This window comes from Pelecanus crispus, chromosome 2 (genome assembly GCF_030463565.1).
Source record: "Pelecanus crispus isolate bPelCri1 chromosome 2, bPelCri1.pri, whole genome shotgun sequence".
Taxonomy (NCBI): Eukaryota; Metazoa; Chordata; class Aves; order Pelecaniformes; family Pelecanidae; genus Pelecanus; species Pelecanus crispus.
The window spans coordinates 11664972-11690598 of NC_134644.1; the positions used below are offsets into that span (position 1 = coordinate 11664972).

The 25627-nt window shown below is 39.4% G+C and overlaps 1 protein-coding gene across 1 annotated transcript in view; it reads left to right on the forward strand.

Annotated features, from left to right (window-relative positions):
* Positions 1 to 3822: 3822 nt before the first annotated feature.
* DYNC2I1 (dynein 2 intermediate chain 1) overlaps positions 3823 to 25627 on the forward strand; it is a 39056-nt gene continuing 17251 nt past the window's right edge. Inside the window, exons 1-10 of the mRNA XM_075705620.1 lie at positions 3823 to 3849; positions 8038 to 8091; positions 9670 to 10102; positions 10687 to 10739; positions 11359 to 11685; positions 13361 to 13419; positions 15256 to 15313; positions 19952 to 20029; positions 23365 to 23560; positions 25409 to 25511. Of these exons, the coding sequence (XP_075561735.1) occupies positions 3835 to 3849; positions 8038 to 8091; positions 9670 to 10102; positions 10687 to 10739; positions 11359 to 11685; positions 13361 to 13419; positions 15256 to 15313; positions 19952 to 20029; positions 23365 to 23560; positions 25409 to 25511 (1376 nt within the window). The 5' untranslated portion in view covers positions 3823 to 3834. The remainder of the gene's footprint in view (positions 3850 to 8037; positions 8092 to 9669; positions 10103 to 10686; positions 10740 to 11358; positions 11686 to 13360; positions 13420 to 15255; positions 15314 to 19951; positions 20030 to 23364; positions 23561 to 25408; positions 25512 to 25627) is intronic.

Here is a 25627-nt window from a genome sequence, read left to right on the forward strand (position 1 = left end):
CAAAGAAGAGTCAGAGGACTCTGCCATACCTGTTCAGTATACAGAGCTTCTGTTGTCTGGAACAAAAGCATACGTGTCTGATCCCTGGTATCACCCAGTCTAGCTTCAGTTTCACTGAACGCATAAATTGTACTCTCATTATAAGATCCTCAAATATTTATTGTTCCTGAAGACAGAAATACTTTCCACTAAAATGTATTTCTTAGTACATTTTCACAATAATCATAATTTCCTTTTTTTTTCTCCAGTGGGATTATTACAAGTTATAGTTCAAACCTGAAGGCACAAAGTGTACTTCAAGAGATCCACATTTTTGCTGTTTCTATTTATGAACCTGGAGGACTGACTAACATAAGCGTTTTGAACACTTTGCAAGAGGTCACTTATGCACCTCTATTGATAGTAATATTTGAGTTTTCTTCTCGTCTTCATAAGGCCTCAGCAGAAATTGCTTAACAAAAGGGAAAAAATGTAGCTACAAAGCCTAGATCCTAACAAGGCTCTTCCTCCATACAAAAAAAAAAAATAAAAATACTTTTTTTTTAATAATAAGTAATAAAAGTATCATCATTTTGAAGCATGGTGGAGGGTTGCCTATGAGGGTTGATATTTCCAGTAATCTTTTGGTGTAATGCTGTGGTGTGTCATTCCATACAGAGGTGAAGAAAAATGCAATATTGCCTCACAGGATTAGAGGAAGATCCAAGACAAAAACCAGCTTATTACTACAGAATGTAAAAAGCTGAGTTATTTTATATTCCTGTTTTTCAGATTAACAGTGCAGGTGAAGAAGCAGAATTGTGTAACCAAGCCAGACAAGAGAAAAGCATGTAGAAGCTAAAATTGTATTAAAATTCCCAGGGCTACCAAAAGCCTTGTTTACTACACTTTTCTTTCCAAGAAAAGCTAGGGCATTCTTTTATGCTCTCTAGTAATGTAACAGATACATGCCATTTTATTGCCTGTATTCACACGATTCTACCACCCATTTTTATAAAAAACATTAAAACTACTGTACTATTCATTTTTTCCACTACATTGGTGAGAAACCATAGTTTATTTTAATACATGGTGGAAACACCTAAACATGCACACATTTTAGTTGTGTTATTCCAGCTCATGTTCTCATGCAGCAGTTAAACTTCAGTTTGATCCCTGGCTTCAAGGTTTGAAAAGATCTTTTTGAACCCTCTCATGGAGCCTTCCCTCACCTGTAATTTTTCTCTTGCCATAAAGCCACCTGACTAGTATACTCTGATAGGGGTAAGTAAAAGCTATTGGTAGCCAAAACGGATCTTTTTTTTTTTTTTTTTTTTTTTTTTTTTGGTATCAAATACATATGCATATTCTAAAGAGTAGGTGGTAGGACCAGAACATGAAAAAAAAAAAAAAAAGCTTTTTCTTCTGTCCAGTCTTTGGTATCACTGTCACATTTGCTAGCTTTAGTTATAGGTATTTGCTATATTGTTATTAAAACCAAAATTCAATTAGGGTATTTGAAGGTAGTTTTTGTCCTTCAGGCTCTATATGTAGGACAGCATTTCTGTAGAGTATTCTGTAGATGCCTAGTTCCACGTGTTTGTAACACTGCCACCACTTTGGCTAAAGAGCTCTTTGAGTTAATCCAAGATGGCTTGTAAGTACATTTTTATTTGTTCAGGGAAAAAGATATAAAATACTTATAAATTATTATTGCTCTGCCAAAGACAGCTAAGTAATTCATAAGAATGTTTATAAATACCTTAGTATCCATAGATGCTTATATTTAGTGGATGTAATGTGGCCCTTAAAGGTCATACTTAAAGTTAAGGTTTGTTGGTTTGCTTATTTTTAATAAAATATTGGGGGGGGGGGGGCACCTAATTGCTTGCTTAATTTGCCTTTGCTTTTCTGCTACATGATAAAGGAAAATATTTCATAGTTTGGACAGTGAGGCAACTTCTACAGTATTTCTAATTTACTCTGGAAACATGAATAAGAGGCAACTGTATCAAGGCTTTGTATGTATTTGTCAACTATTTAAGGCCAAATATAAGGGGTTAAATTTTATCTCTTTGAAGTCCATGTGATAAACTCCAGCAAGAATGTAGTTCCGGCAAGAACTACAGCAAGAATGTTTCTCAAATGCAAAAATGCCTCTCCCTTTGCTTCTGCCCCCCCCCCAGTAGTCAGTTTTCTACAAACATTAATAATTAATGTTAGCAGTAACAGTTACATAGTAACTTTTTTTTTTTTTAAAAACTCTTAAAAAGAAAAAATAGGCAACAAAGTTAAAAGTGCCTAGAGGAATTTTCACCCAATCTTTTAAATCGCACAGGTTAATAGGTTGTAAATATTTGCTGTGAAAATAGCACACACCTTTCCTGCAGGCAATCATCGTTTACATCAGGTTCGTTTCACATGTGTTTGGCAAGCTGCCACTTGCTCTTTGCTGCAGAAACCAGCTCTGGTATTTGTTACTGTGGGAATACTAGTAACATTTTTATTTCTACAGCTACTCTTCATACCTGCCTCTACCTAAAGGAGGAGGGAAGCGATCATCCCCCTGTACTCGGAGCTGGTGAGACCACACCTGGAATACTGTGTCCAGTTTTGGGCCCCTCAATACAAGAAGGACATTGAGGTGCTGAAGTGTGTTCAGAGAAGGGCAACGAAGCTGGTGAAGGGTCTGGAGCACAGGTCTTGTGAGGAGCGGCTGAGGGAACTGGGGTTGTTTAGCCTGGAGAAGAGGAGGCTGAGGGGAGACCTTATCGCTCTCTACAACTGCCTGAAAGGAGGTTGTAGTGAGGTGGGGGTTGGTCTCTTCTCCCAAGTAGTTAGCGATAGGATGAGAGGAAATGGCCTCAAGCTGCATCAGGGGAGGCTTAGATTGGATATTAGGAGAAATTTCTTCACAGAAAGGGTAGTCAAGCATTGGAACAGGCTGCCCAGAGAGGTGGTGGAGTCACCATACCTGGAAGCGTTCAAAAAACGGGTAGACGTGGCACTTGGGGACATGGCTTAGTGGGCATGGTGGTGTTGGGTTGATGGTTGGACTGCTGATCTTAGAGATCCTTTCCAATCTTAATGACTCCTAGTTTTACTTTCATTAAAAAATAATCCAGCCACCAAGCCAGGAAACATGTAATTAATTACTACTCTACCCTTAATTGGTTTAGTGGTGGACTTGGTAATGTTAGGATAATGGCTGGACTTGATCTTAAAGGTCTTTTCCAACCTAAACGATTCTATGATTCTGACATCTGGGTAAACGGCAGGTTTAGGTGAGCATATCACCCTTATCCTTAACAGTTTTTTTTCCACAGTAATCGCGCACGACTTTACTGGAAGTGTATCAGCTGCCATGAGGAGCGGTTTCAGGGCACACCAAGCCGGCAGGGTCAGCGGTGCGGGGAGCAGCGGCGGCCTGGCCGAGAGCCCCAGCCCCGCCGGGGGCCGCTGGGCGGCTCCGAGCCCGCCCCGGGGCCCCTCCGCCCGAGGGTGCCCAGCTGGACACCGGCCCGAAGAGGCGAGCCCTCCTGCCGGCACCCCAGACTGCCGCTCTGGCTACCAAAGGGCTGCCGGCGGCCGGACGCCATCCCGCCGCGGGCCGAGCTCCGCCATGAGCGCCGGCGCCGGGCTCCCGCTCCCTTTCCCACAACCCCGTGCGGCGGCGGCGGGCGGGCCCCGGCGCTCATCCATCGCTCGGCCGAGCGGCTGCTTCCCCCTCGCCGCCTGTTGCTAGGCAGGCCCGGCCGCCTGTTGCTAGGCAGGCCCAGCCGCCGCTGCCGCCGTTCCCTGCCCGCTCGGAGGCGGCCGGTGGCGGCGGGACGCGGCGCCCCGCCCGCTCCCGGCATGGAGGGTGACAAGGTGAGGGGCCGCCGGGAAGCGCTCGGGGCTCCGGGGAACCGGCGAGCCTGCCGCCGCCGCCCAGCCCGCCTCCTGCGGACACCGCGCGGGGGGCCGGCCCGCCTCGCCCCTCTCCCGGAGGGCCCTGAGGAGGCGCCGGGGGTGGTGGGGCACGGCCGCCGCCCGGCCCGACTCGTTCTTCTGCTCGGCCTCCCCCTGCTCCCGGCCCTTTGTGCCTCAGGTGCCTTGGTCCCTGCCAAAGGCATCGCCTCGCCCGGCCGCGTCTCGCTGCCGCCACTCGTGTCCCCTGGCGCCGACGGAGCCAGGGCGTCTGTGGGGGCAAAGGCGGGAAACAGCCCTGGCGTTTCTTCTGCTGGCCCTGAGGACCCCCGTGGCACTCCCTGGTCGGCTCAAGTTCTCCTTGTTCTGTCAGCACGCTGATGAAACTCTCACCCAAGCAGCGGTAGTAAGGAAGCCCTTATTCCTCTAGCAGAAGGATGAGACCGTGTCAGCTGCAGATGTTTTTTGCAGAAGAAGAGAGGTGGTTTACGAAAATACCCAAAGCTGTTAATGTTTCAGATTGTAGATAAAAGTATATTTAATAATTTATACTCCTGTAACCACTAATTGTTGGGTTTTAGTTCTTCAGGAACCCGCATAACTTTTGCGTGATGGCATTAAATTGCAAAAAGTTTGGAGAGCTCCAAAATAAAGGAAACAAACCCACGTGGGCATGCAAACATCAGTTATTGTGTTACATATTCACTTGAAAAAGCAGAAGTATCAAATCACTTTTATTTCTGTTGTGTGAATCTGGATTTTTACAGCTAATTAATTTGTGGTGAGGCTGAATAGGAAGGGGAGTAGGAAATGGAGTGGCTGGGCAGGGTACGTGAAGGAATACCTTCATTCAGATATCATTTCAGTAACTGTGGTACATCAATAACCTCTTTGCTGAAAAGAGGCGAGTTAGTGAATTGTGATGGAAAGTACAACCCAGAGGCAGTCGAACTAACAGCCACACTGTATGACAAACAAATCAAGTCTATCACTCGTGCTGTTTACCTGTTTGAGGTCTGTCAAATAGGCAACTCATCTTGGAAATAAGAAAGATAAATTTTTATATGTCAGAAATGCTTTTCTCTGGCTTAAAAACTACAGACATTTTACTGTTTTTCTGTTTCTTTTTTGTTAGAATCATAGTTAACCGAGTTCTTAACTTAGTTAAAAACTTAATACTAAGTTCTGAAAACCTCCAGTCTTTCTAGGTTGTGAGTGAAGAAACCCCTCTTGATCTCTCTTGAAGAGTTTATCTAAAGTAGCAAGGTCTCTTATTCAGCTAACTTCGTAAGGCAACATACTTATTGTTTAGTTTAAAGGACAGATTCTTAAATGTTAAAAATAGCACTTTTCGAGTTCAGTAAATCTGTGGCATTTTATGTCAGCTGATGAACTCAGCCTGCTCTCAGGTGGATGAATTGTTAAACCCCAGTGTGGTTTAAATAACTAATCTTAATCTGGATTTCAGTGAGTATATAAGGACTTCTAAATTAGCAGACAGGTAAGAAACTTCAATAAATCCTTTTAAAGTTTGTTTTAAACATTTCTTTTTGTGTGTACAATGATTCTTCTACTTACAGAGGAACAGTGGTCTCAAAGGTATTAAGTTTCTTTAAGCTTTATAAAAGATCTCTCTTCTTCTATTTGTTTGTTTGTTAGTCTCCTGCAAAAGCAGAGAATTAAGTGGAGAGTCATACACAAAAGCAACAGATTCTAGCAATGGTGGGGAGATGAAAACTGCAGGCCCCAGGAAAGTGGCAGATGCACCTTTTGGGGCACTAGAGAATCATCTGTGAATGTTTGCTGCATGTGTCTTGCCTCAGCTTTGAAATAAATCTAAACTACCTTATCTGATACTGTCTATTGGTTATACTGGCTTTAGGCTATTAACATAATTAGCATTCTTTCTTTCTTTGCTGATATGTACCTAAATGTTGTCTAAAACCAAAACATAATCATATATATTAGGGATTTTAAATAGGTTACTATTTGAGACTATAATACAGCATTTTGTTCTCTTCCCATCCATAGCCTTCCTTCCAGCTTACCCTCACACAAGTTCTGTTGAGTTTCTTAGGCTTTGTTAAAACTCCACTCAAGAAAATGATCACCTCCGGTTTTACTTTCTCATCTGACTTTCTGCAGTAGTAAATATTTGTACTTTTTTGGCTTTTTTTGGGGATCAGCAGAAAATAAAACTTAAAGGGCACTTCCTTTTTGTTACAAAGGCTGCCTTCGTGGTACTTCTGATCGACTTTAGGTGAAGTTTCCCAGTCCACTACAATCTTCTATAAAATCCAACTTTGAAAAGACTGGATTTTTTTCATGTAGAATGCTTGAAACATTAAAATATACTGCTAAAATGTTGCTTCCATATAATCAATTAGCAAAAAATGGGCACCATATGTTTATTTTCTTCCATCAGTGCAGCTCATCATTCAAATATTTATCAGCAATTATTTTCTTAATCTTTAGTAACTTTTACCAAGTGTAAATTTGAGAATAAGTGTAGCTTTGTCATGTCACTTTGATATAGTCATCATCCTTCAATGAACTAGTTAAAAATATTCAATAGATTGAAATTCCTCCTTTGCTTTAGTGATCTCAAGTATTATGAATTTTTTAGTTTAGTCTATTTAGCAGCAGCCAAGCAGTTAAGGGCAGTAACTCTGCAAATGAGAATAGAAGAAATGTAACCTATTTAACTAGGGAGAAGTCTAGTGAAACAATCTCCATGTATACTCTGATTATTTTCATTATCTTTTTACTTTTTTCTTCAGCACTACATACAAATATTTCATATGGCAGTCAACTTACACATGTAGTCTGAACCATTTTGAAACATTAAGTGACAGTTGATTGAAAAATAGCACCAGCATTTTTTGAGATGCATGCAGTTACTAAACCAGAAGCTTCCTTGGTTCACTTGAAATGTACAGTAATCTATTTTTAACTTCTAGTGTTTAGAAATCTAACAAAAATGTGTTGTGGCTGTGTCAGATCCATGCTGATGGGCAGAAAAAAAACCAGACAACTACATTTGTCATGGTATTTTTAGATTCACTGCTTGCCCATGTTAGTTATCCCCTGAAATGTTCTTACAGCCGTGTTTGCAGCAGCTCAAATAGTATGTCTAAGGGTAAAATACTGTGTTTACTGTTTGCCATGTGAATGGGTTCTGTGAGTGGTTCTGCAGAAAAAGGATCTCGGGGTCCTGATGGGCAGAAACTTGAACATAAGTCATCAGGGTGCTCTTCAGGTGGTTATAGTTAACCGCATACTGGTTATGTGTATCACAAAGACCATAGCTAGCAGGTGTAGGAAGGCTATTCTCCTCAGCACTTGTGAGGCCCTGTCTGCAGTGCTATGTCTGGTTTTAAGGCCCCCAGTGCTAGACTCTAGAGTGAGGCACTGAGATGGCTACGGGGCTGGAGCCCTGATATATGTGGGAAAGAGGCCAAGGAGCTGTTCAGGCGAGAGAGAAGAAAACTGAGAGGGGATCCGATTGCTGTCTTCAAGTATCTAAGGAGGATCTGTGGAAAAGGTGGAGCAAAATTCTTCTATGAGGTGTACAGTGAGAGGACAGAAGGTGGTGGCCCTAACTATCAGCAAGGGAAATCCTGACTCTGTATAAGGAAAACATTTTTAATTGACAGTGGCCAAGAGCCAGGTTGCCCAGAAAAACTCCAACCTCAGACATATTAAAACCTCACCTAAACAAGTCCCTGACCAGGATTTTGAAGTTAGAGCTAATAGAACAGAAGGTTGAATATAATGACATTGATACATTGATTACTTTCCAAAAGTGGCCTGACTGTGTGTACCCATTTGGTCTGTCATTGGAAGACCAATTTTAAGTCTCCTTTGAAGGACTGCACTGTTATCCACCATAGGCACTGACCTCAAAATTGTGTGTGCAGAGCTGGAAAACCCAGCAGAAGTCTGAGCTTCAGGCCTCTTCCAGGTCCAGTCGGATCAGGTAAGCTGTAAGTATACACATTAGGACTAAATCAATGTTTACATTACAAAATTCAGTGGTACTTGCCATATATACCTTGATCCTTTCCTTTGAAAAACTGTTCATTGTTAAATGATTTACTTCTCTCTGCAAATTGATTACTCAGTCTTTTGCTGTCTTTTCTGTTCTAGAAAAGAACCAAGGAAGATACTTGGAAATCAGAAGAACTTAGGAAACATCTTAGGGTGATTTTATTTTATTTATACTAGTTTTGATGTTAAGTGACCTTACAGCAGTGGAATTTATTGACAGCCTATATGTAGAGGGTTGACCGCTTGTTCTACTAGCCACTCTGCCTTGTGAGATCTATAATAGGTCTTGTAATGTTTTTTGGTACACCAGACACTTTAAATCTGCATCATTGAATACCAACAGTATAGTTCTTTAATGTGTAGCTGCTAACTTCCTTGCTACAGCTGACTGTTCTGGAATCTGTCTAGTCCAAGCGTGTCCAGAGGCTGGCCCACTCAACTGTTTCTAGCTACACAAGTCATGTAAGATTACTCTACAGATTTCTTAATTAGGTAAATGGAAAAAATACCGTTGTTATGGTAAGCACACAGCACATGATGGGGTCTGATTTGCTGGACATCCAAATCCAAGTTACAGCTCTGCTTTATATATACTTACTAACTTTCCTATATTTGTATTATGTATTGTATTTGTTATCATCATCTATCATGTTTGTCATGCACTTTTAAACTGGTTAATTACTTGATCCGCTGATCAAATAGGCATTCAGGTTCCAGTCAGTTACACCATTGATATTCATACTAGTTTGTGCCATATTTTTTTTAAAGCTGTTTTCCAATATGTATCTTCTTTTCTATGTCTTGTGCAGATCTTCATTAGCTCTTTGATAAACTAAAGCATCCTACTTGTTAATCTATTACCTAACTTTCTATCAATTATATTTAAAAGCTCCCCGTTATTTCAGTGCCAGTACTACAGTATAAGTACTCTGTATTTTTTAGACATTCAGTAACATTTCCAGTACTGCCACGTAGGCTAAAGCAAACAAATTTGAGCTGAAATGCTTTAGTTCCCACAGAAGTGGTGTGGTTGGACTTTCATTTCTGTGAAACAGATGGATAAAGTTTAATTCGCTTATTGACTATAATCAAAGCAAGTTCTATTTGTTCTACATTGAGTAAATTGCTGAAATCGTGGATGTAGTGAAACCAGTGGGAGTTGTGCTACTTGCTTCAGGAGTATATAATCTCTTATGACTTTAGAAAAATACAAGAATAGTTGCATCCTCAAGGGATCTAGGCCAAAAACTTTCTTTCACAGTTTTTATATGCTGCTTTCTGTTCAAGTAAAAGCTAATCTTCTATTCTAAAGGCAGCTGCAGGATGCCCAGTTATCTGTCATTATTCTTTATATGTTAACATATTTTACAAGATGGCACAGTTTCTGTCTACATGAGCTAACAGCTTTAAGATGCTTAGTTAATTTTTCAACCTGGCTCTAAACAGAATGAACAGTTCCACAGTAAATTTTCTTTTTTTACCAAATTCTTTTCAAATACCTTGAAAATGCAGCATATTATTTACTTCATTTATTAGTTCTTTTTACAATAAGTACAGACATAATGTTAGTAATTTTATAAAGTAAGCCTAGAAATAGGTCAGCATTTTAATACAGTTTAGGAAATTAAATTCATAGTTAGAAATCCACTATTTTTTTTTCACTTCAATATACTATATCAAAATAGATTGTTGAATTATAATAATATATTTTTTTTATTGTTATTATTTCAGGCATCACAACCAGATAGTCAAAATGAAGACCAAAAGCACAGAGAAAAGAAACTGCAGAAAGAGAAGTCTGTTCATGACACAGACACTCATAAACATGAACGCAAAGACAGAGGGAAGAGCAGGGAAAGAACAAGAGAGAGAGAGAGATTTAAATCTGGTGAAAGAGACAGGGATAAAATGAGAGAGAGAGAAAGGGGAAAAGAGCAGCAGAGAGAAGGAGACAGAGAGAGATACAAAGATAAGCTTCAAGAGTCAAGTTTGGAGAAGGAAAGATACAGTGTACCAAAAGACAAAGACAGGGAGAGCAATAGAGAACGAGACAAAAAGCATAGAAGACATGAGATAAAGCAAATAGATACACAAAATAATCTGAAATCATTTGAAGGAAGAGATAAAGAACATCACAGAAGAAGAGAAAGCAGGCATCATTTGGGTAAGTTCCTTTGAGTTGCTCTTGTACTTTGAAATATTTGATATTTAGATGGAAATACTCTGAAACCATACCCCATCTGTACAGAGAAGATAAAGATGGGCAGGTGTGAGTACCTACTGAAATGTACATATTTACAGAATCTTGTGGTAACCTAGTTTTATTTTGGTGGTTTTAAAAATTTTGATGCTCGTTTCCCTTCCTTTGAAGAGAGGGTGTATGTCACTGTTTTTGTTGGTCAGTTGACTTTAAGAGAATAAGTACCTTCCTGCCTAGATATTCTCTACTGAGTGCTCCATTTGAATCCCCAAGTTGCAGGGTGATTGCTGAAGTTAGTAGCATGTGTAGTAGCAGACCCTTACCATTACACAAGACAATTGAGAACAGAGGGATTCGTTAGGAAAGGAAAAGGAGTAACCAGTTTTGCAGAGAGAATTTCAACAGAATATTAGGTTATTTTTAGAAAGCTCTTAAGTTTTAGAAAACCCATGTCACTGAAATACTATTTTTGTACTTGCTAGAGTTAATTAGGTACAGAGTTTGAGTATAATAAAATTTGTTCATTAATTTATACTTATGTTTTCTAGGGGAGGAGAAAACAAGAAGTGAAGAGCGAGAAAGAAGACATACAGAAAAGAAGGTAAAGGAAGGGAAAGGAGTGAAATGTTTCATAGTGGAATAAGATAAAATTGTAGAATAATGAAGAAACTGGATCAGACTCCAGTTGCCAAGATATCCAAGAGATGCATAGATAGTAAGGTCCTCACAAGTGTACAAAACACACAGCAACAAAATACATCTGAGCCATTCTATTTTAAGGACCTACTTAATTCTTTTTTTTAAAGTAAAAGTATAATAAAATTTGCTTAGCAAACTGCTTTATTTTTGTACAGCTACATCAAGATTTTCCATCTGCTATTTATGCCTTTATGACAAGGATGTTGGTAACTATACATCCTATTTTACGTTAGACCACCTAGTAAAAACAGAATTAAATTTTTGTGTGAAGAATGCATAATCCAAAGAATTTTCTGTAGTAAAGTATACGATGTCCCAGAATAAATACCAGAATCTCAAGGGATACAATAATTTGAAACTTGCCATTGTAGGAGATTAACAAAAAAATGGCTGGAAGATCTATGTGGCAGGGAGAGATTACATACTTACAAATCCATCATTCTAATGGTCAAAAATTGATAAATTTGTGAAGATAAAACAGTCTTGAAGAACTTTTTAACTCTTTATTTTTCTCTTTCCAGGATAGTGAAACCAAACAAAGTATTGACAAATTTTTAGCCTACAAAGTTGAAGAAGGTGAATGTGTACACAAGTTGCAGAAAGATAAAGAGCTGGAAAAAGAGGGAGAAAGAAGACACAAAGAAAAAAAAGAATATTCTGTTAGGCCAGGAAAAGAGACGCTTTCAAAAGAGAGAAGTCATAAACGTTATGAAAAGGAAGAGGAAGAAAAACATAAATCAAAGAGATCTAAAGAGGGATCTTCCCATCGAGACAGAGAAGGGCAACCAGCAGAAGCTAATGAGAGAGTAAAAAGTAGAGAAAATGAAAGAAAGAAGCATGATCTAAGGGTTAGTTTTGTTAAGACTTTAAAACATTACCTTATACTGTAATTGCTGATATTTCATCATGGATAAGGTGAATAATAAAAATACTAGTTAACATTTTCTGAAATTTGAGGCTGAAGTGGTAGATTAAAATACTACACCTGCATTTAAGTATCCTAAGCCAGAGCTGATTCCTTCCATGAAATTTAAACTAGAAACTTGTCTATATGTTAGAAATGTCTTTTATTCATAAAATTCTTTATTGCTATGACTTTTGAAATTTTTACTAACTCTTTGAAGCGGAGATGAGATTAAGCTAGAGGTCCATTAAAATGTATCAGCTGCCTTTGTAGAAAAATAATATGATTTTGATAGAAGGTATTTTCGATGTTGCCTATAATGGGAGCATGGATATGTAACTCACAAGTGAGCACGTGATTATAGATCCCTTATATTTCTGGTTTTTGCCTCTTTCTTCTGAAGCCATAGAATATTTTTTATGTTTCTAATACAGAGCATGATGTTATGTCCTAGAGACTTAATCAAAACTTTGACTTTTTTTACTGGTTTTTATAATACAAGTACTCATTCTACAAGACAGAGGGAAGAAATATGTAGTAATTTGTAACTCTTAAAATCAATTAAGTTTTATGGAACATAGAACCATTGAGCTGGTCTAGGGTAGTTTCTTCTGCTGTCTAAAGAATGAAGATGTACAAGCTTTTCAAATAAAAGTTCAGAAATATCTTTTCTAGTGAAAACACTAGGCATCTTCAGTGTAGGAGCCCACCACAAGTGATTCCTGTAACTGACTTTCTGCAGCAGAATTCAAAAGTCTTATCAGGAGCTTGCCCAAGGTTTGACTTCCTTGGAAATTTACTCAAGTAACTGTTACAGAATATACGCACTGATGCTTCTGTCTCAGAGTTACGTTTCTTTTTCTGATGTTAATGGATAGAGAAAAGCATCTTTATCTTAACCTATTGAATACCTTTCCAAACTTAGGCAAACCTTCATAATACAGAATTTAAGAGTCAAGTCCCTATAATGGGGATTAAAAGTGCCTGAGACTGTTCTCTGTCCCTGGGTCCATCTGGTGTGAATTGTTGCAGTCCATACTGTTAAAATCTCATTCTTTGAAACAGGCTGGCCACAGCCTACTGAGGTCAGCCCTTACTCCCTATCACTTTCCCAGCCCTGCCTAAGGGTTATTTAGGAAAGTGCTCTGGGCTCACAATTTAAGCAGTATACGCTGGGCCCAGAGCATTTTTTACCTGTTGTTACTAATATACTGATGTGAAGGTAGCCTCTGGTAAAACATTGTAAGGTTTTGTTAAGCAAAGGGGAAGACTCAAGATCCCTTGTTTCCTTACTGAAATGCATTGCAGAAGGAGATGTAGCCAAACTTCACTGCCAAGTGTTTAATATTTTCAGGAGAAGCTCATATTATGTGTATAGCATATCTTTTATGGGTGTTTATTTTCTTTGCTTACCATATCTGTGAGGAGGAGATTATTCTGACGTTAGTTCATACATAGAACTTCTTACAAGCAATGACTGTTAAAAAAGTAGTATGTGTCATTGAAGTAATTCATTAGAAACCTTTCTTACTGTTTAATATCACTACTACTAATACAGGTTTATATACATATTTCCTCCCAGCATTTCTGACACATGAATATTGTGACTTCTTTTACAGAAGAGCGAACACAAAAAAGAGGAGAGGATTCAAGAAGAAATGAGCCATCAGCGTGTAAGGTAAATTCAGAGATTTGAAATAAGTATATACTGTATGGTATCTACTAAGATACAGTCACCACCAAAGAAATAAGCATTAATTCTTGATCTCAAATATCTAGGGTGAATATAATCTTTTTCATAGGCCCTTTGTACAATACTATAGCAATTAAAAGAAAAAAAAAAACCCTGTGTTTTCCCTCTAACAGGATTCATATAAAAATTTATGTATTTGTATTCCTTTCTCCCCCACACCCTCCCACCCCAGGATAGCAAGAGATATTTTGCAGTCCTTGCAAACTACGTATATATTAATCTGGGCACTTAGGCTGGAAGACAGAAATGCTGTATTGTACCACCTGGAAATTCAATATGCAGTCGTGTGGACACGTGAGGTTCATGATGAACTACATAGGACTCCCTTATATTGTTTATTTTAATTTGAATATCTCTACTTAGTTCCTACTCTGCATGGTATCTAAACCATTAGATATGTATAGCAAGTTTACTGTTGTATGAGAAAGGAAAAGGTCCAGGTCATCCTCAGTAGGATCAGTAAAATTTCAGGATGATATTTCTAAGTTTTATTACTAGCAAATATAAAATCTTACAGAAGATCTCTATACATTCTAGTTCTCTTTGCATTCTTTTATGCTGCAGCCATGTGAAATTCTTATACAACTTTCTGAAGTATAACTCTCTGGGCATGTTGTCCGTCACAATTCTCATTCTTAAACCCTAGTTTAGCTTCCTAGCTAAATAAAACACTGGCATGCTGGCTTCTGGGGACACTGACAGAGATAGTGAAGTCACTACCACTACTGGCTAAGTATTACTACTCTTTCTTAAGCATGGGACAGATCACTTTAGTCATAGTGAATTTGTCATTGGGGAAGTGTATTCCTGTACAAAAGAAAAAAACGAAAATATTTCAGAATACCTATGTTGGGATGCTTCCTAGCAGCAGCACTCAACTGTGTCAAGCAGTGCTGAATATACAGGTTATATTTTGAAGCTGTTGCTGATGGGGTGTTGTCAGGGGGGAGTCATAGCTAGTGCGTAGCTGGGAAAAAGAAGTTAGCCATTTCTGAATGGCAAAGAAGTCAATATGGTTTGTTGGGATGTCCCAAAACCGTGGTTCAGCCTCAAACACTGTCAACATTGAATCATTCTGATTTGTTATGAGAGGATCCAGCCAAATTTTTATTTTTATTGTTCCCTTTTCTTACATTTGTCAGTCCCAATAGCAGTATATATGAACACCCTCTTACTTAAGAAGTCAGAACATTCTCTTCATGAAGTCCAATACTCTACTTATAAAAAAATTGTTAAGATTGTTAAGGAACAGAGCTGGTTGTTGATTTTCTCCTGCTCCCTGACCCTGATTGTATTTTCCTCATAAATAAAACCCCTGAATGAAAGACCAGGTTTAAATGTCAGTCAACGATTTATAGCTTTAGAGCACATTACACCAACTTGATTTTGATCTCTAGTTTGCTGCAGATGTTAATACAACAACTAATATATGTGTGAGTTTAATAAGTTTTTTCCTCCTTACTTTTTCTTCTGTTTTGATGCAATTATAGGCATTAAATTTGCACAAGGTTTTTGGAGTTCTTAGCTGATTAGTCACTTGGCTGTTTCATTATCAGTTCATACCATAAATAGTGATCTATAAACATATTTGTAGAAATATTTCAGTTTATTGGAAATTTTAAACTATTTTTTCCTTTTTAGGAAAAAAGACCTATTTTTTCTAAAACAAATACACCCCCACCCCCCCGAAAACAAAACCAAAACAAAATTAGTGCTTTCTTCTGAGTTACCCAATAAAATTGATGTTCTCTTTTTCCATAGGACTGTAAAAGATAAAGGAAAACTCATTGAAAAAGAGGAGAGGGATACAAGACAAGAGGTAAAAATATTTGGTGCTGGAACTTAGAATGTTGCATTTTTCTTGGGATTAGTAACAATTACAATATGTATTTCAATGTAATGTCATTCTAAGATAAGATAAGGTAAGATTTATGTATGTTGGTCTTCAGGTATTGCCTAACCTCTCTTTCTGGATACAGCATTAGAAAATTGATTTATTCTGTATAAATTTGCAAAGCATTGAAGGTAGCCATCTATTCAACTGTATTTTAGTATCTTCTATGCTTGAAAAAATAATTCTCAATAAGTGGGAAGAGTTTAGATGTGTAATACAAGTCATCTACACATACCTGAGGTATATTCTTTCTTTCTATAAACAGCTGACATAGGCAAATAATATGTAGTGTAAGCCAAGTAAAATGCAGCTAGCAATGTAATTCATATATGTCTCTTAAAGCAGTTTCCATAAGAAAGAGGAAAGTATTTTTATATATTTAAATGGGCAGGTGCAGACAGAACCAAGTTTTCAGCAAGTCTGAAGTGCATGCTGTATAGACTGGGGTTTATTTGGACCAATCTGTGCAGATACAGCCTAACTTTACCATAAAAAGTTTTAAAATATTTTGTCATATTTTCAACCATTCATAACCATCCCCTAAAATCAACATCTAGTTTGGAATGTTGTAGGATTATGGTCCTGATCTAGGAAAAAGTAGTAGTACCTAATGAAGACATCCTTTCCCATATTCTCATGTTATGGGCATCCATCTCTCTTTCAAAACCATACTAACTTCTGTTAAAACTTGGCTGTTTTCATACCAGAAATACTTCTCTTTCAAGGGTGTTCTAAGACCTCTGTTATTCTTTTCTTCTGATTTCCAATACGTTTCCATTGTTCTTGCTTTAGTGCTAGCATTTAGCTCAAATGCTTTTTTAGGGTTTCTTCCCCTAATGAGCTTCTAGAAAGCATGTTTCTTCTCTGACTTAATTTTGCTGATTTATACAAGCCAAATTCTTCATTCCTCTCATCATTCTAGCAGCTCTCTGTCTGTTTCAATTTGCATTAATTTTCCTTGAATATGGGTGACCAGAGTTGAACACAGTACTGAATGTGAATTTTCATCACTGCCTTGTGTAATACTGTACATGACATAAATACTTACCTGTTCCTGAAAGAAGTAGCTTTCTGACATATTCTTAGGTTTAGTCTGCACAGCTCTTACCACTGTGGCCAACAGTCATCCTGCATCAACTAATACGTTCAAACTTTTCTCTTCCTCTATTGTGTCCAACAGCTGAGGTTCCAGGTAGCAGCTGGCATTGATGTTAATCTTTAAGGCCCAGGTTCAGCTCCCCTTTAGGTGTGAACTGTCTGTGGTGAGGACCTAAATTTCCCTATTGTAGTTTGTGGAGGAAATAGGTAATTCAGTCCTTTATATTTGGTCTCCTTTTCCATTATCTTCTCTGTCTTCATTGGCAATAGCAGGCAACCTAGGAGGGTGAGATCCCTAATTAAGACCTGACTCAAGAGGGATAATTCATAGAATCACAGAATCGTTTAGGTTGGAAAAGACCTTTTAAGATCATCCAGTCCAACCATTAACCTACACTACCAAGTCCACCACTAAACCAATTAAGGGTAGAGTAATAATTAATTTCATGTTTCCTGGCTTGGTGGCTGGATTATTTTTTAATGAAAGTAAAACTAGGAATCATTAAGGTTGGAAAGGATCTCTAAGATCAGCAGTCCAACCATCAACCCAACACCACCATGCCCACTAAACCATGTCCCAAAGTGCCATGTCTACCCATTTTTTGAACACTTCCAGAGGTGGTGACTCCACCACCTCTCTGGGCAGCCTGTTCCAATGCTTGACCACTCTTTCAGTAAAGAAATTTTTCCTAATATCCAATCTAAACCTCCCCTGACACAACTTGAGGCCATTTCCTCTCATCCTAATTAAATCAAATTCCATGAGTTTGCACTTTATGCTGTTGAATTTCTTCATGTATTTGTTACTCCAGATGCCACAGTCATCCAGGTATCCAGCATGACTTCCTGATCCTGCTTTGTATTGACAATATATTCTCTATATATTCTTCAAAGTAGGAACCTAGCTGTGATAGGATGATTCTGATTTCTATGAGAATGTAGGAGGTTCTTATGGGGACAGTAAGGTTTCGACAACTACCAATGGGTAGAGGTTTTTAGTGTGTAAAAACTACATGTGTAACAGATAGAATGTTATAAACATCTATGTGTTATTAATAAAAATGACAGCTCTATAGGCCTATTCAGAGATTATTATAGAAAGGTAATGAAGACAATAACCATCTTTATGGGTGTATTACTACGTGTGTCTTTGACTAAATGGAATAAGGATTTTTAAAAAATTCTGTATGAATTTAGTTACTACTGGGTACCTCCAACCTTGCAGGCAGAACAAATTAGGGAAATTTTGCCCAGTTTTGGCCAGTTTTGCCTGGATGGACAACCTGACTAATATAATTTATTCTTGATCCAAAGAATGACAAAAGAAATGACAAAAAGCAGCAACCAGAGAGACTGAGTACTGTAGTCCTAGTTCTAGGAGTCTGATGACTCTGAAAAGTAAGGTATCCATAGATGCTGTTTACTGCTATACAATGACCTTAATAGTTTTGAAAATACTACATTCTGTGAAACTAGGTGGCTGTAGCTCTTGAAGAGTTGTGAAAGGATCAAAAGTATGCCTAACTTGGCATTTGACAACCCGCTGCTATCCTTTGGTTGTAAATGTAGAAGCAGGTAATAAGTGTTCTGTTATGCTGGATAATTTTCATAAAACCTCACACTGATTTCCATTTTGAAATCTGTTGAAATCCCTTACACATGGATAATTTAGTGTATGAGTTTGAATAGGCTATTGAAGGAAAAGGCTGACTAAGATCAGATAGATCTATGTGTGCCATTTTAAGCTTTATGTTTGTTTGGGGTACATGTTGGGGTAATTAAATGGCATTATTTTAATCAAGTTCAGTAAGCTAGAGAAAGGCGATTTCTTTGAAATTATTTCAGGGATGCCATAAATCTTATTCCATGTAAATAAGTAAATACAGTAGAGGATTCAATGTTAACAGAATTATTTATGCATAAAAACGTCTTATTTTCCTGTTTTATCCATGTCTCTTTTCCTGATTCCAACATCTGCACTATTTTATTAACAGATTGAGTCCCCCAGTATAACTTAGGTATATGGATAATTTTGTCTAATCCTTGGAAAAGTAGAACAGTCTTATTTTGTTGTTACACCATCATAAGAGCTACTGTATTGAAATTATAGGCAACACAGCACTTTTTGTCTTTCCCAGCAAAAATACGGATGGGAAAACAGTTGGTCTTCCCAAGAAAGAATCATAGAATGCTTTGAGTTGGAAGGAACCTTTAGAGGTCATCTAGCCCAACCCCCCTGCAGTGAGCAGGGACAGCTTTAACCAGATCAGGTTGCTCAGAGTCCCCTCCAACCTGACCTTGAATGTTGCCAGGGATGGGGCCTCCACTATCTCTCTGGGCAACCTGTTCCAGTGCTTCACCACCCTCATCGTAAAAAATTCCTTCTTTATATCCAGTCTAAATCTATCCTCCTTTAGTTTAAATCCATTATTCCTTGTCCTGTCACAACAGGCCTTGCTAAAAAGATTCTCCCCATCTTTCCTATAGGCCCCCTTTAAGTACCGAAAGGCCACAAGAAGGTCTCCCCACAGCCTGCTCTTCTCCAGGCTGAAAAACCCCAACTCTCTCAGCCTGTCCTCATAGGAGAGGTGCTCCAGCCCTTGGATCATTTTGGTGGCCCTCCTCTGGACCCACTCCAACAGGTCCATGTCCTTCTTGTGCTGAGGGCCCCAGAGCTGGACGCAGTGCTGCAGGTGAGGTCTCACCAGAGCAGAGTAGAGGGGCAGAATCCCCTCCCTCGACCTGCTGGCCACGCTGCTTTTGATGCAGCCCAGGATAGGGTTGGCCTTCTGGGCTGCAGGTGCACATTGTTGGTTCATGCCCAGCTTTTCGTCTACCAGTACCCCCAAGTCCTTCTCCGCAGAGCTGCTCTCAATCCCTTCATCCCCCAGCCTGTATTGATATTGGGGGTTGCCCCGACCCAGGTGCAGGACCTTGCACTTGGCCTTGTTGAACCTCATGAGGTTCACACAGGGCCACCTCCCCAGCTTGTCCAGGTCCCTCTGGATGACATCTCGTCCTTCTGGCGTGTCAGCTGCACCACTTAGCTTGGTGTTGTCTGCAAACTCGCTGAGGGTGCACTTGATCCCACTGTCTGTGCCATTGATGAAGATATTAAACAGCACTGGTCCCAGTATGGACCCCTGGGGGACTCCACTTGTCACCGGTCTCCATGTGGACATCGAGCCATTGACCACTACCCTCTGGATGTGACCGTCCAACCAATTCCAATTGGATTGAGTTCTGTTTTGTCTTCCTGTATGTTACTGTTTTAAGTCAGTAATGAGCACTTGTTAATACACTTCCATTTACATTTCTAAACTGAATTTGTTGTATGTTTGCTTGAAAATGTAGAAATATCTGAGAAGAACATCTATTCATCTATCTTTACACTAAGATTTGGCAGATAAAAATTTAACTTTTTTGTAAGATTGTTTAACAGTTTCATTAATTTTTCTCATTTAGGAAATGAAAGATACACACATCTATCATTCGGACACAGGATTTGATAACTTTTCAGCAAATTATGAAGATGATTTTGAAGTAAGTAAAAGCATACAATTGTCCTTTTGAAGTTATTCTCAAGTATCAAAATAGTGATTAACTTTATTCACAGACATAAAAATTACAGGATGTTGCATGGTTTTTACTTATTCCTTTTTGGTGACAGTAACCTTAACTTGGCTAACAGTAGATAAGAAGTAGCTAGAATGTTATGTAGAAACTCTCTGCTATGTATGTACTTAGTTTTCATCAGGGGTTGGGAACCAACTTTTGCTTTTGAGTTGAAGTCTTCACAAGATGCTCTTTCTGTCTTCCTGGATTTCAATTATTTAAATGATTTTCTGTGAAAAATACTGAATTTTTTAAATAATGGGAGCAAATAATCAATTTCAGCAGGAAAAAAGCCTCAGAAATGAGCACGTTTAAGACTTGTTCATATCATTTGTGTCAGGTGATTATTTTAGCATGAGATGAATTATCTTAGTTAAGAGAATTATTAAAGTATGAGCCTTATGCTCGTACTTAAGGCTGAGGTACTTCATGCCTTCTTTGCCTCAGTCTTTAATAGCCAGACCAGTTATCCCCAGGGCATTCAGCCTCCTGAGCTGGAAGACAGGGATGGGGAGCAGAATGGAGCCCCCATAGAATCATAGAATGCTTTGGGTTGGAAGGGACCTTTAAAGATCATGTAGCCCAACCCCCCTGCAGTGAGCAGGGACAGCTTTAACTAGATCAGGTTGCTCAGAGCCCCGTCCAACCTGACCTTGAATGTTGCCAGGGATGGGGCCTCCACTATCTCTCTGGGCAACCTGTTCCAGTGCTTCACCACCCTCATTGTAAAAAATTTCTTTCTTATGTCTAGTCTAAATCTATTCTTCTTTAGTTTAAATCCATTATTCCTTGTCCTGTCAGAACAGGCCTTGCTAAAAAGATTCTCCCCATCTTTCCTATAGGCCCCCTTTAAGTACTGGAAGGTCGCAATAAGGTCTCCTCGCAGCCTGCTCTTCTCCAGGCTCAACAATCCCAACTCTCTCAGCCTGTCCTCATAGGAGAGGTGCTCCAGCCCTTGGATCATTTTGGTGGCCCTCTTCTGGACCCGCTCCAGCATAATCCAGGAGGAAGCAGTTAGCAACCTGCTATACCACCTGGACACTCACAAGTCTATGGGGCCAGATGGGATCCACCTGAGAGTATTGAGGGAGGTGGCGGAGGAGCTTTCCAAGCCACTCTCCGTCATCTATCAGTAGTCCTGGTTAACAGGGGAGGTCCCTGATGACTGGAGGCTTGCCAATGTGACGCCCATCTACAAGAAGGGCCGGAAAGAGTATCCGGGGAACTACAGGCCTGTCAGCCTGACCTTGGTGCTGGGGAAGATTATGGAGTAGTTCATCTTGAGTGCGCTCAACAGGCATGTGCAGGTCATCCAGGGGATAAGGCCCAGACAGCATGGGTTCATGAAAGGCAGGTCCTGCTTGACCCACCTGATCTCCTTTTATGACCTGGTGACCCGCCTGGTGGATGAGGGAAAGGCTGTGGATGTCATCTACCTGGACTTCAGTAAAGCCTTTGACACAGTCTCCCACAGCATTCTCCTAAGGAAGTTGGTGGCTCATGGCCTAATCACGTGTATTCTTCACTGGGTAAAAAACTGGCTGGGTGGCCGAGCCCAGAGAGTAGTGGTGAATGGAGTTAAGTCCAGTTGGCGATGGTCATAAGCGGTGTTCCCCAGGGCTCAGTTTTGGGGCCAGTCTTGTTTAATATCTTTATCAACGATCTGGGTGAAGGGATTGAGTGTACCGTCAGTAAGTTTGCAGATGACACCAAGTTGGGTGGGAGTGTCAATCTGCTGGAGGGTAGGATGGCCCTGCAGAGGGATCTGGACAGGCTGGACTGATGGGCCAAGGCCAACTGTATGAGGTTTAACAAGGCCAAGTGCCGGGTCCTGCACTTGTGTCACAACAACCCCCTGCAACACCACAGGCTTGGGGAAGAGTGGCTGGAAAGCGGCCTGGCCGAAAAGGACCTGGGGGTGTTGGTAGACAGCCGGCTGAACATGAGCCAGCAGTGTGCCCAGGTGGCCAAGAAGGCCAACAGCATCCTGGCTTGTATCAGGAATAGTGTGGCCAGCAGGAGCAGGGAGGTGATTGTTCCCCTGTACTCGGTGCTGGTGAGGCCACCCCTGGAATACTGTGTCCAGTTTTCGGCCCCTCACTACAAGAAAGACATTGAGGTGCTGGAGCGTGTCCAGAGAAGGGCAAGGAAGCTGGAGAAGGGTCTGGAGCACAGGTCTTGTGAGCAGCGGCTGAGGGAACTGGGGTTGTTTAGCCTGGAGAAGAGGAGGCTGAGGGGAGACCTTATCGCTCTCTACAACTGCCTGACAGGAGGTTGTAGTGAGGTGGGTGTTGGTCTCTTCTCCCAGGTAGTTAGCGACAGGACGAGAGGAAATGGGCTCAGACTGTGCCAGGGGAGGTTTAGATTGGATATTAGGAGAAATTTCTTCACAGAAAGGGTAGTCAAGCATTGGAACAGGCTGCCCAGAGAGGTGGTGGAGTCACCACCCCTGGAAGTGTTCAAAAAACGGGCAGATGTGGCACTTTGGGACATGGTTTAGAGGGTGTCCTGGTTTCGGCTGGGATAGAGTTAATTTTCTTCCTCTGGCTGGGGCTAAACCACGACAAGGGCATGGTGGTGTTGGGTTGATGGTTGGACTGCTGATCTTAGAGATCCTTTCCAACCTTAATGATTCCTAGTTTTTACTTTCATTAAGAAACAATCCAGCCACCAAGCCAGGAAACATGAAATTGCTAGTCTACCCTTAATTGGTTTAGTGGTGGACTTGGTAGTGTAGGTTAATGGTTGGACTGGATGGTCTTAAAGGTCTTTTCCAAGCTAAACGATTCTACGATTCTATGACTTGCAAACAGTGTGGTATATTAGTAAGTTTGAGCCTGCCATTGAAGGGGAGCTTGAATTAAAACTGTCAAATAAACAATTTTATACATCTATGTATACATCTATGAAGCATTTATGCCACTGAACACTGTAATTTTATTTCTTTGAAGAACACATAATTCACCTAAACATATAATTCCTACTTTAGGATTTTTTTTTTAAAAAAAAAAGAGTCTATATTGGGCATTGAAGAACAACACTGTGGAATTGTCTTCTCTTGATTAAAATTACCACACAATCAAGACATGCCATTTTCTTTCTATCAAACAGTTATTTTAAAATGCCTTTCAGTCAGAGGACTTCTAGTCATCTATGAGGGAATTTTATTTTTATTTTTTCATTTTACAATTTCTTAAAAGAAATCTTGAAAAAAATATCTGTAATCTGTTTATTAATTATTGAAAGTCCTGTTACTTTTAAAGGATTATGAAGATGATTTTGATGATGATGAAGACAAAAGTGGTGAAGAAAGAGATGCAGAAGAAAGCCTAAGAGAGATTCCATTTTCCAGAACATCAGAAATTGAAGAAATTCAAAGAGCAATTAGTGCAGAAAATGACAGAATTTGTACTTCACTGCCAAAGAAAACTGAAAATGAAAAAAAGGAACCAACTATGGGTATGTGACTAGATACTGGTCTTTTTTTATTAAATGTATGAGTAACACATACAACTTACGAGTAAACAGGCCACTTTTTCTAGAAGTCTGCCTAAAGGCAGAAATCTGGTCCTCTGGATGAGTCACTTAGGTTTGTGGGCAAGTACTGTAACTTTCAGATTGCTAAAGAATGATTCAGAGGCATTACTAATCACTTAAAATGTGATGTATAAAAATTTACAGACTAACATTTAAGATGTCTTATTTTGGGTAAGAGGAGGATATGAGAGTCTGGATTTCGAAAACTGGAGGAGTGCTAGAACAGTTTGGGGCTTCCGGTGACATTAATTCGCCTTTTTTCTTTTAAGCAAAGTTGAAGCCACTGCTCTGGGTGGGAAGGCGAGAGAAATACAGATATTACTTAAATATATAGTTCTATATCACTTTTCAGAAAAACAAAAATATATAGTTCTATATCACTTTTCAGAAAAACAAAAAGGCATTTAAAATGTGACTATGGAATTGTTGTCTTATATTCAGTTGATCTGATACCTGTGAGTGTCAGATCTACTTATTTAACTAGCTACAGCTGTGGTTCCCCTTTGCACTCTTCACTCACATGAACAGCAGTATAGAATCATTGTGCAAAAGAATCTTAAACAGCTTTTTACTCTAGTTGATACAAAGTCAGTGCAGTCATGGAAGAATAGCATGGAGTTTCTGTAAGTCTTTAGAGTATCTAATAGATTTTCAGTTAAGTGGTCATTGCAAGGCAGAATCGGTATGCTGTAATATGAATTTCTTCCTGCAGAAGATTTATGCATTTATTATTAATTTTGTAATAAACAATGTGGAATCAATAAAAGAATTCTGTTAATGCTATAGATCTAAAGAACAGGATGGAATTCTAACATAGAATCAGATTTTTAAATTCTGAATTGTAGCACTTAGTGCTTTATTGAAAATTATACCATACTCTTGTGATGAAGTTTTGATCTCATTTGGTTAAAATGGTTGTTGGTCATGTTGGTAGTGATTTTCAGAAGTTTAAAAGCGTTTTACAAGTATTATCTAAAAAGGCAGTCTTCCTCTGAGGAAGTGAAACACCGTTGGTCCTGACTGGAAGTTGTATATTAAGGTCAATTAGCTACCACCTAGCCAGGCAAGGGAGTAAAATTGACATGACATCAGATATTGTAGTTGTTCCACTAACTGTGGCTTTTAAAGCAACAGTTTTCAATGTTTTGCTTATTCATCGGAGGGCATCAGCTAACCTTGCCTTGATGAGGTTCTCCACTAGCTGTAGTGATGAATTCTTATTTAGAGCTGTAGCATGCACACGGTGTAGCCTGTGTGAATTTGATATGATTTTTAGAATTGGTCATAGAGTGTTTTACTGCACACAGGGGAGCAAGGGACCTGCTAATGGCAGGAGAAAGAAAAAGGCACTTTGTGCATCATAGTCTTCTAAAGTAAAAATTACAGTGGTCAGTCATTTTAAATTGATTCGTAAAGGACCATAATAAGGGAAAATGCTGGCCTATTACTGAAGTTAAGAAGCTTATTGTGCTGATTAACTGTTCTAGAGCCGGGTTAGCTCAGTTGGTTAGAACATGGTGCTAATAACGCCAAGTTCACAGGTTCAATCCCTGCTTACTGCAGGGGGGGGTTGGGCTCGATGATCTCTCAAGGTCCCTTCCAACCCAAAGCATTCTATGATTCTATGATTCTATGTTGTGTAATGTGCAGACAGGTAACTTTTAGTAGCTGTGTCGTAATAAATCTGTTGTTTTTTAGAATTACTGCTTTACATTTTAATGCACTGTAAAGTGTGAATTATAACACTAACAATGTTTTATAATATCACAGAAAGGCAATACCCTTCTGTCAGAAACTCTTTTTGTGGAATATTCATGGATTTTCAAACAGCAAGCCAACGACAAAGTAGCCGAAGTATGGCTAGTAAGCAGAAGTAAGTGTATTTTAAACAGTCCACACAAAATGGCAACTCACTGTGTGAGATGTAATTTTTTTCATTTTATTTGAAATATGTGAAGTTTATAAACTTGAGGCTTTTAGCATCAAATA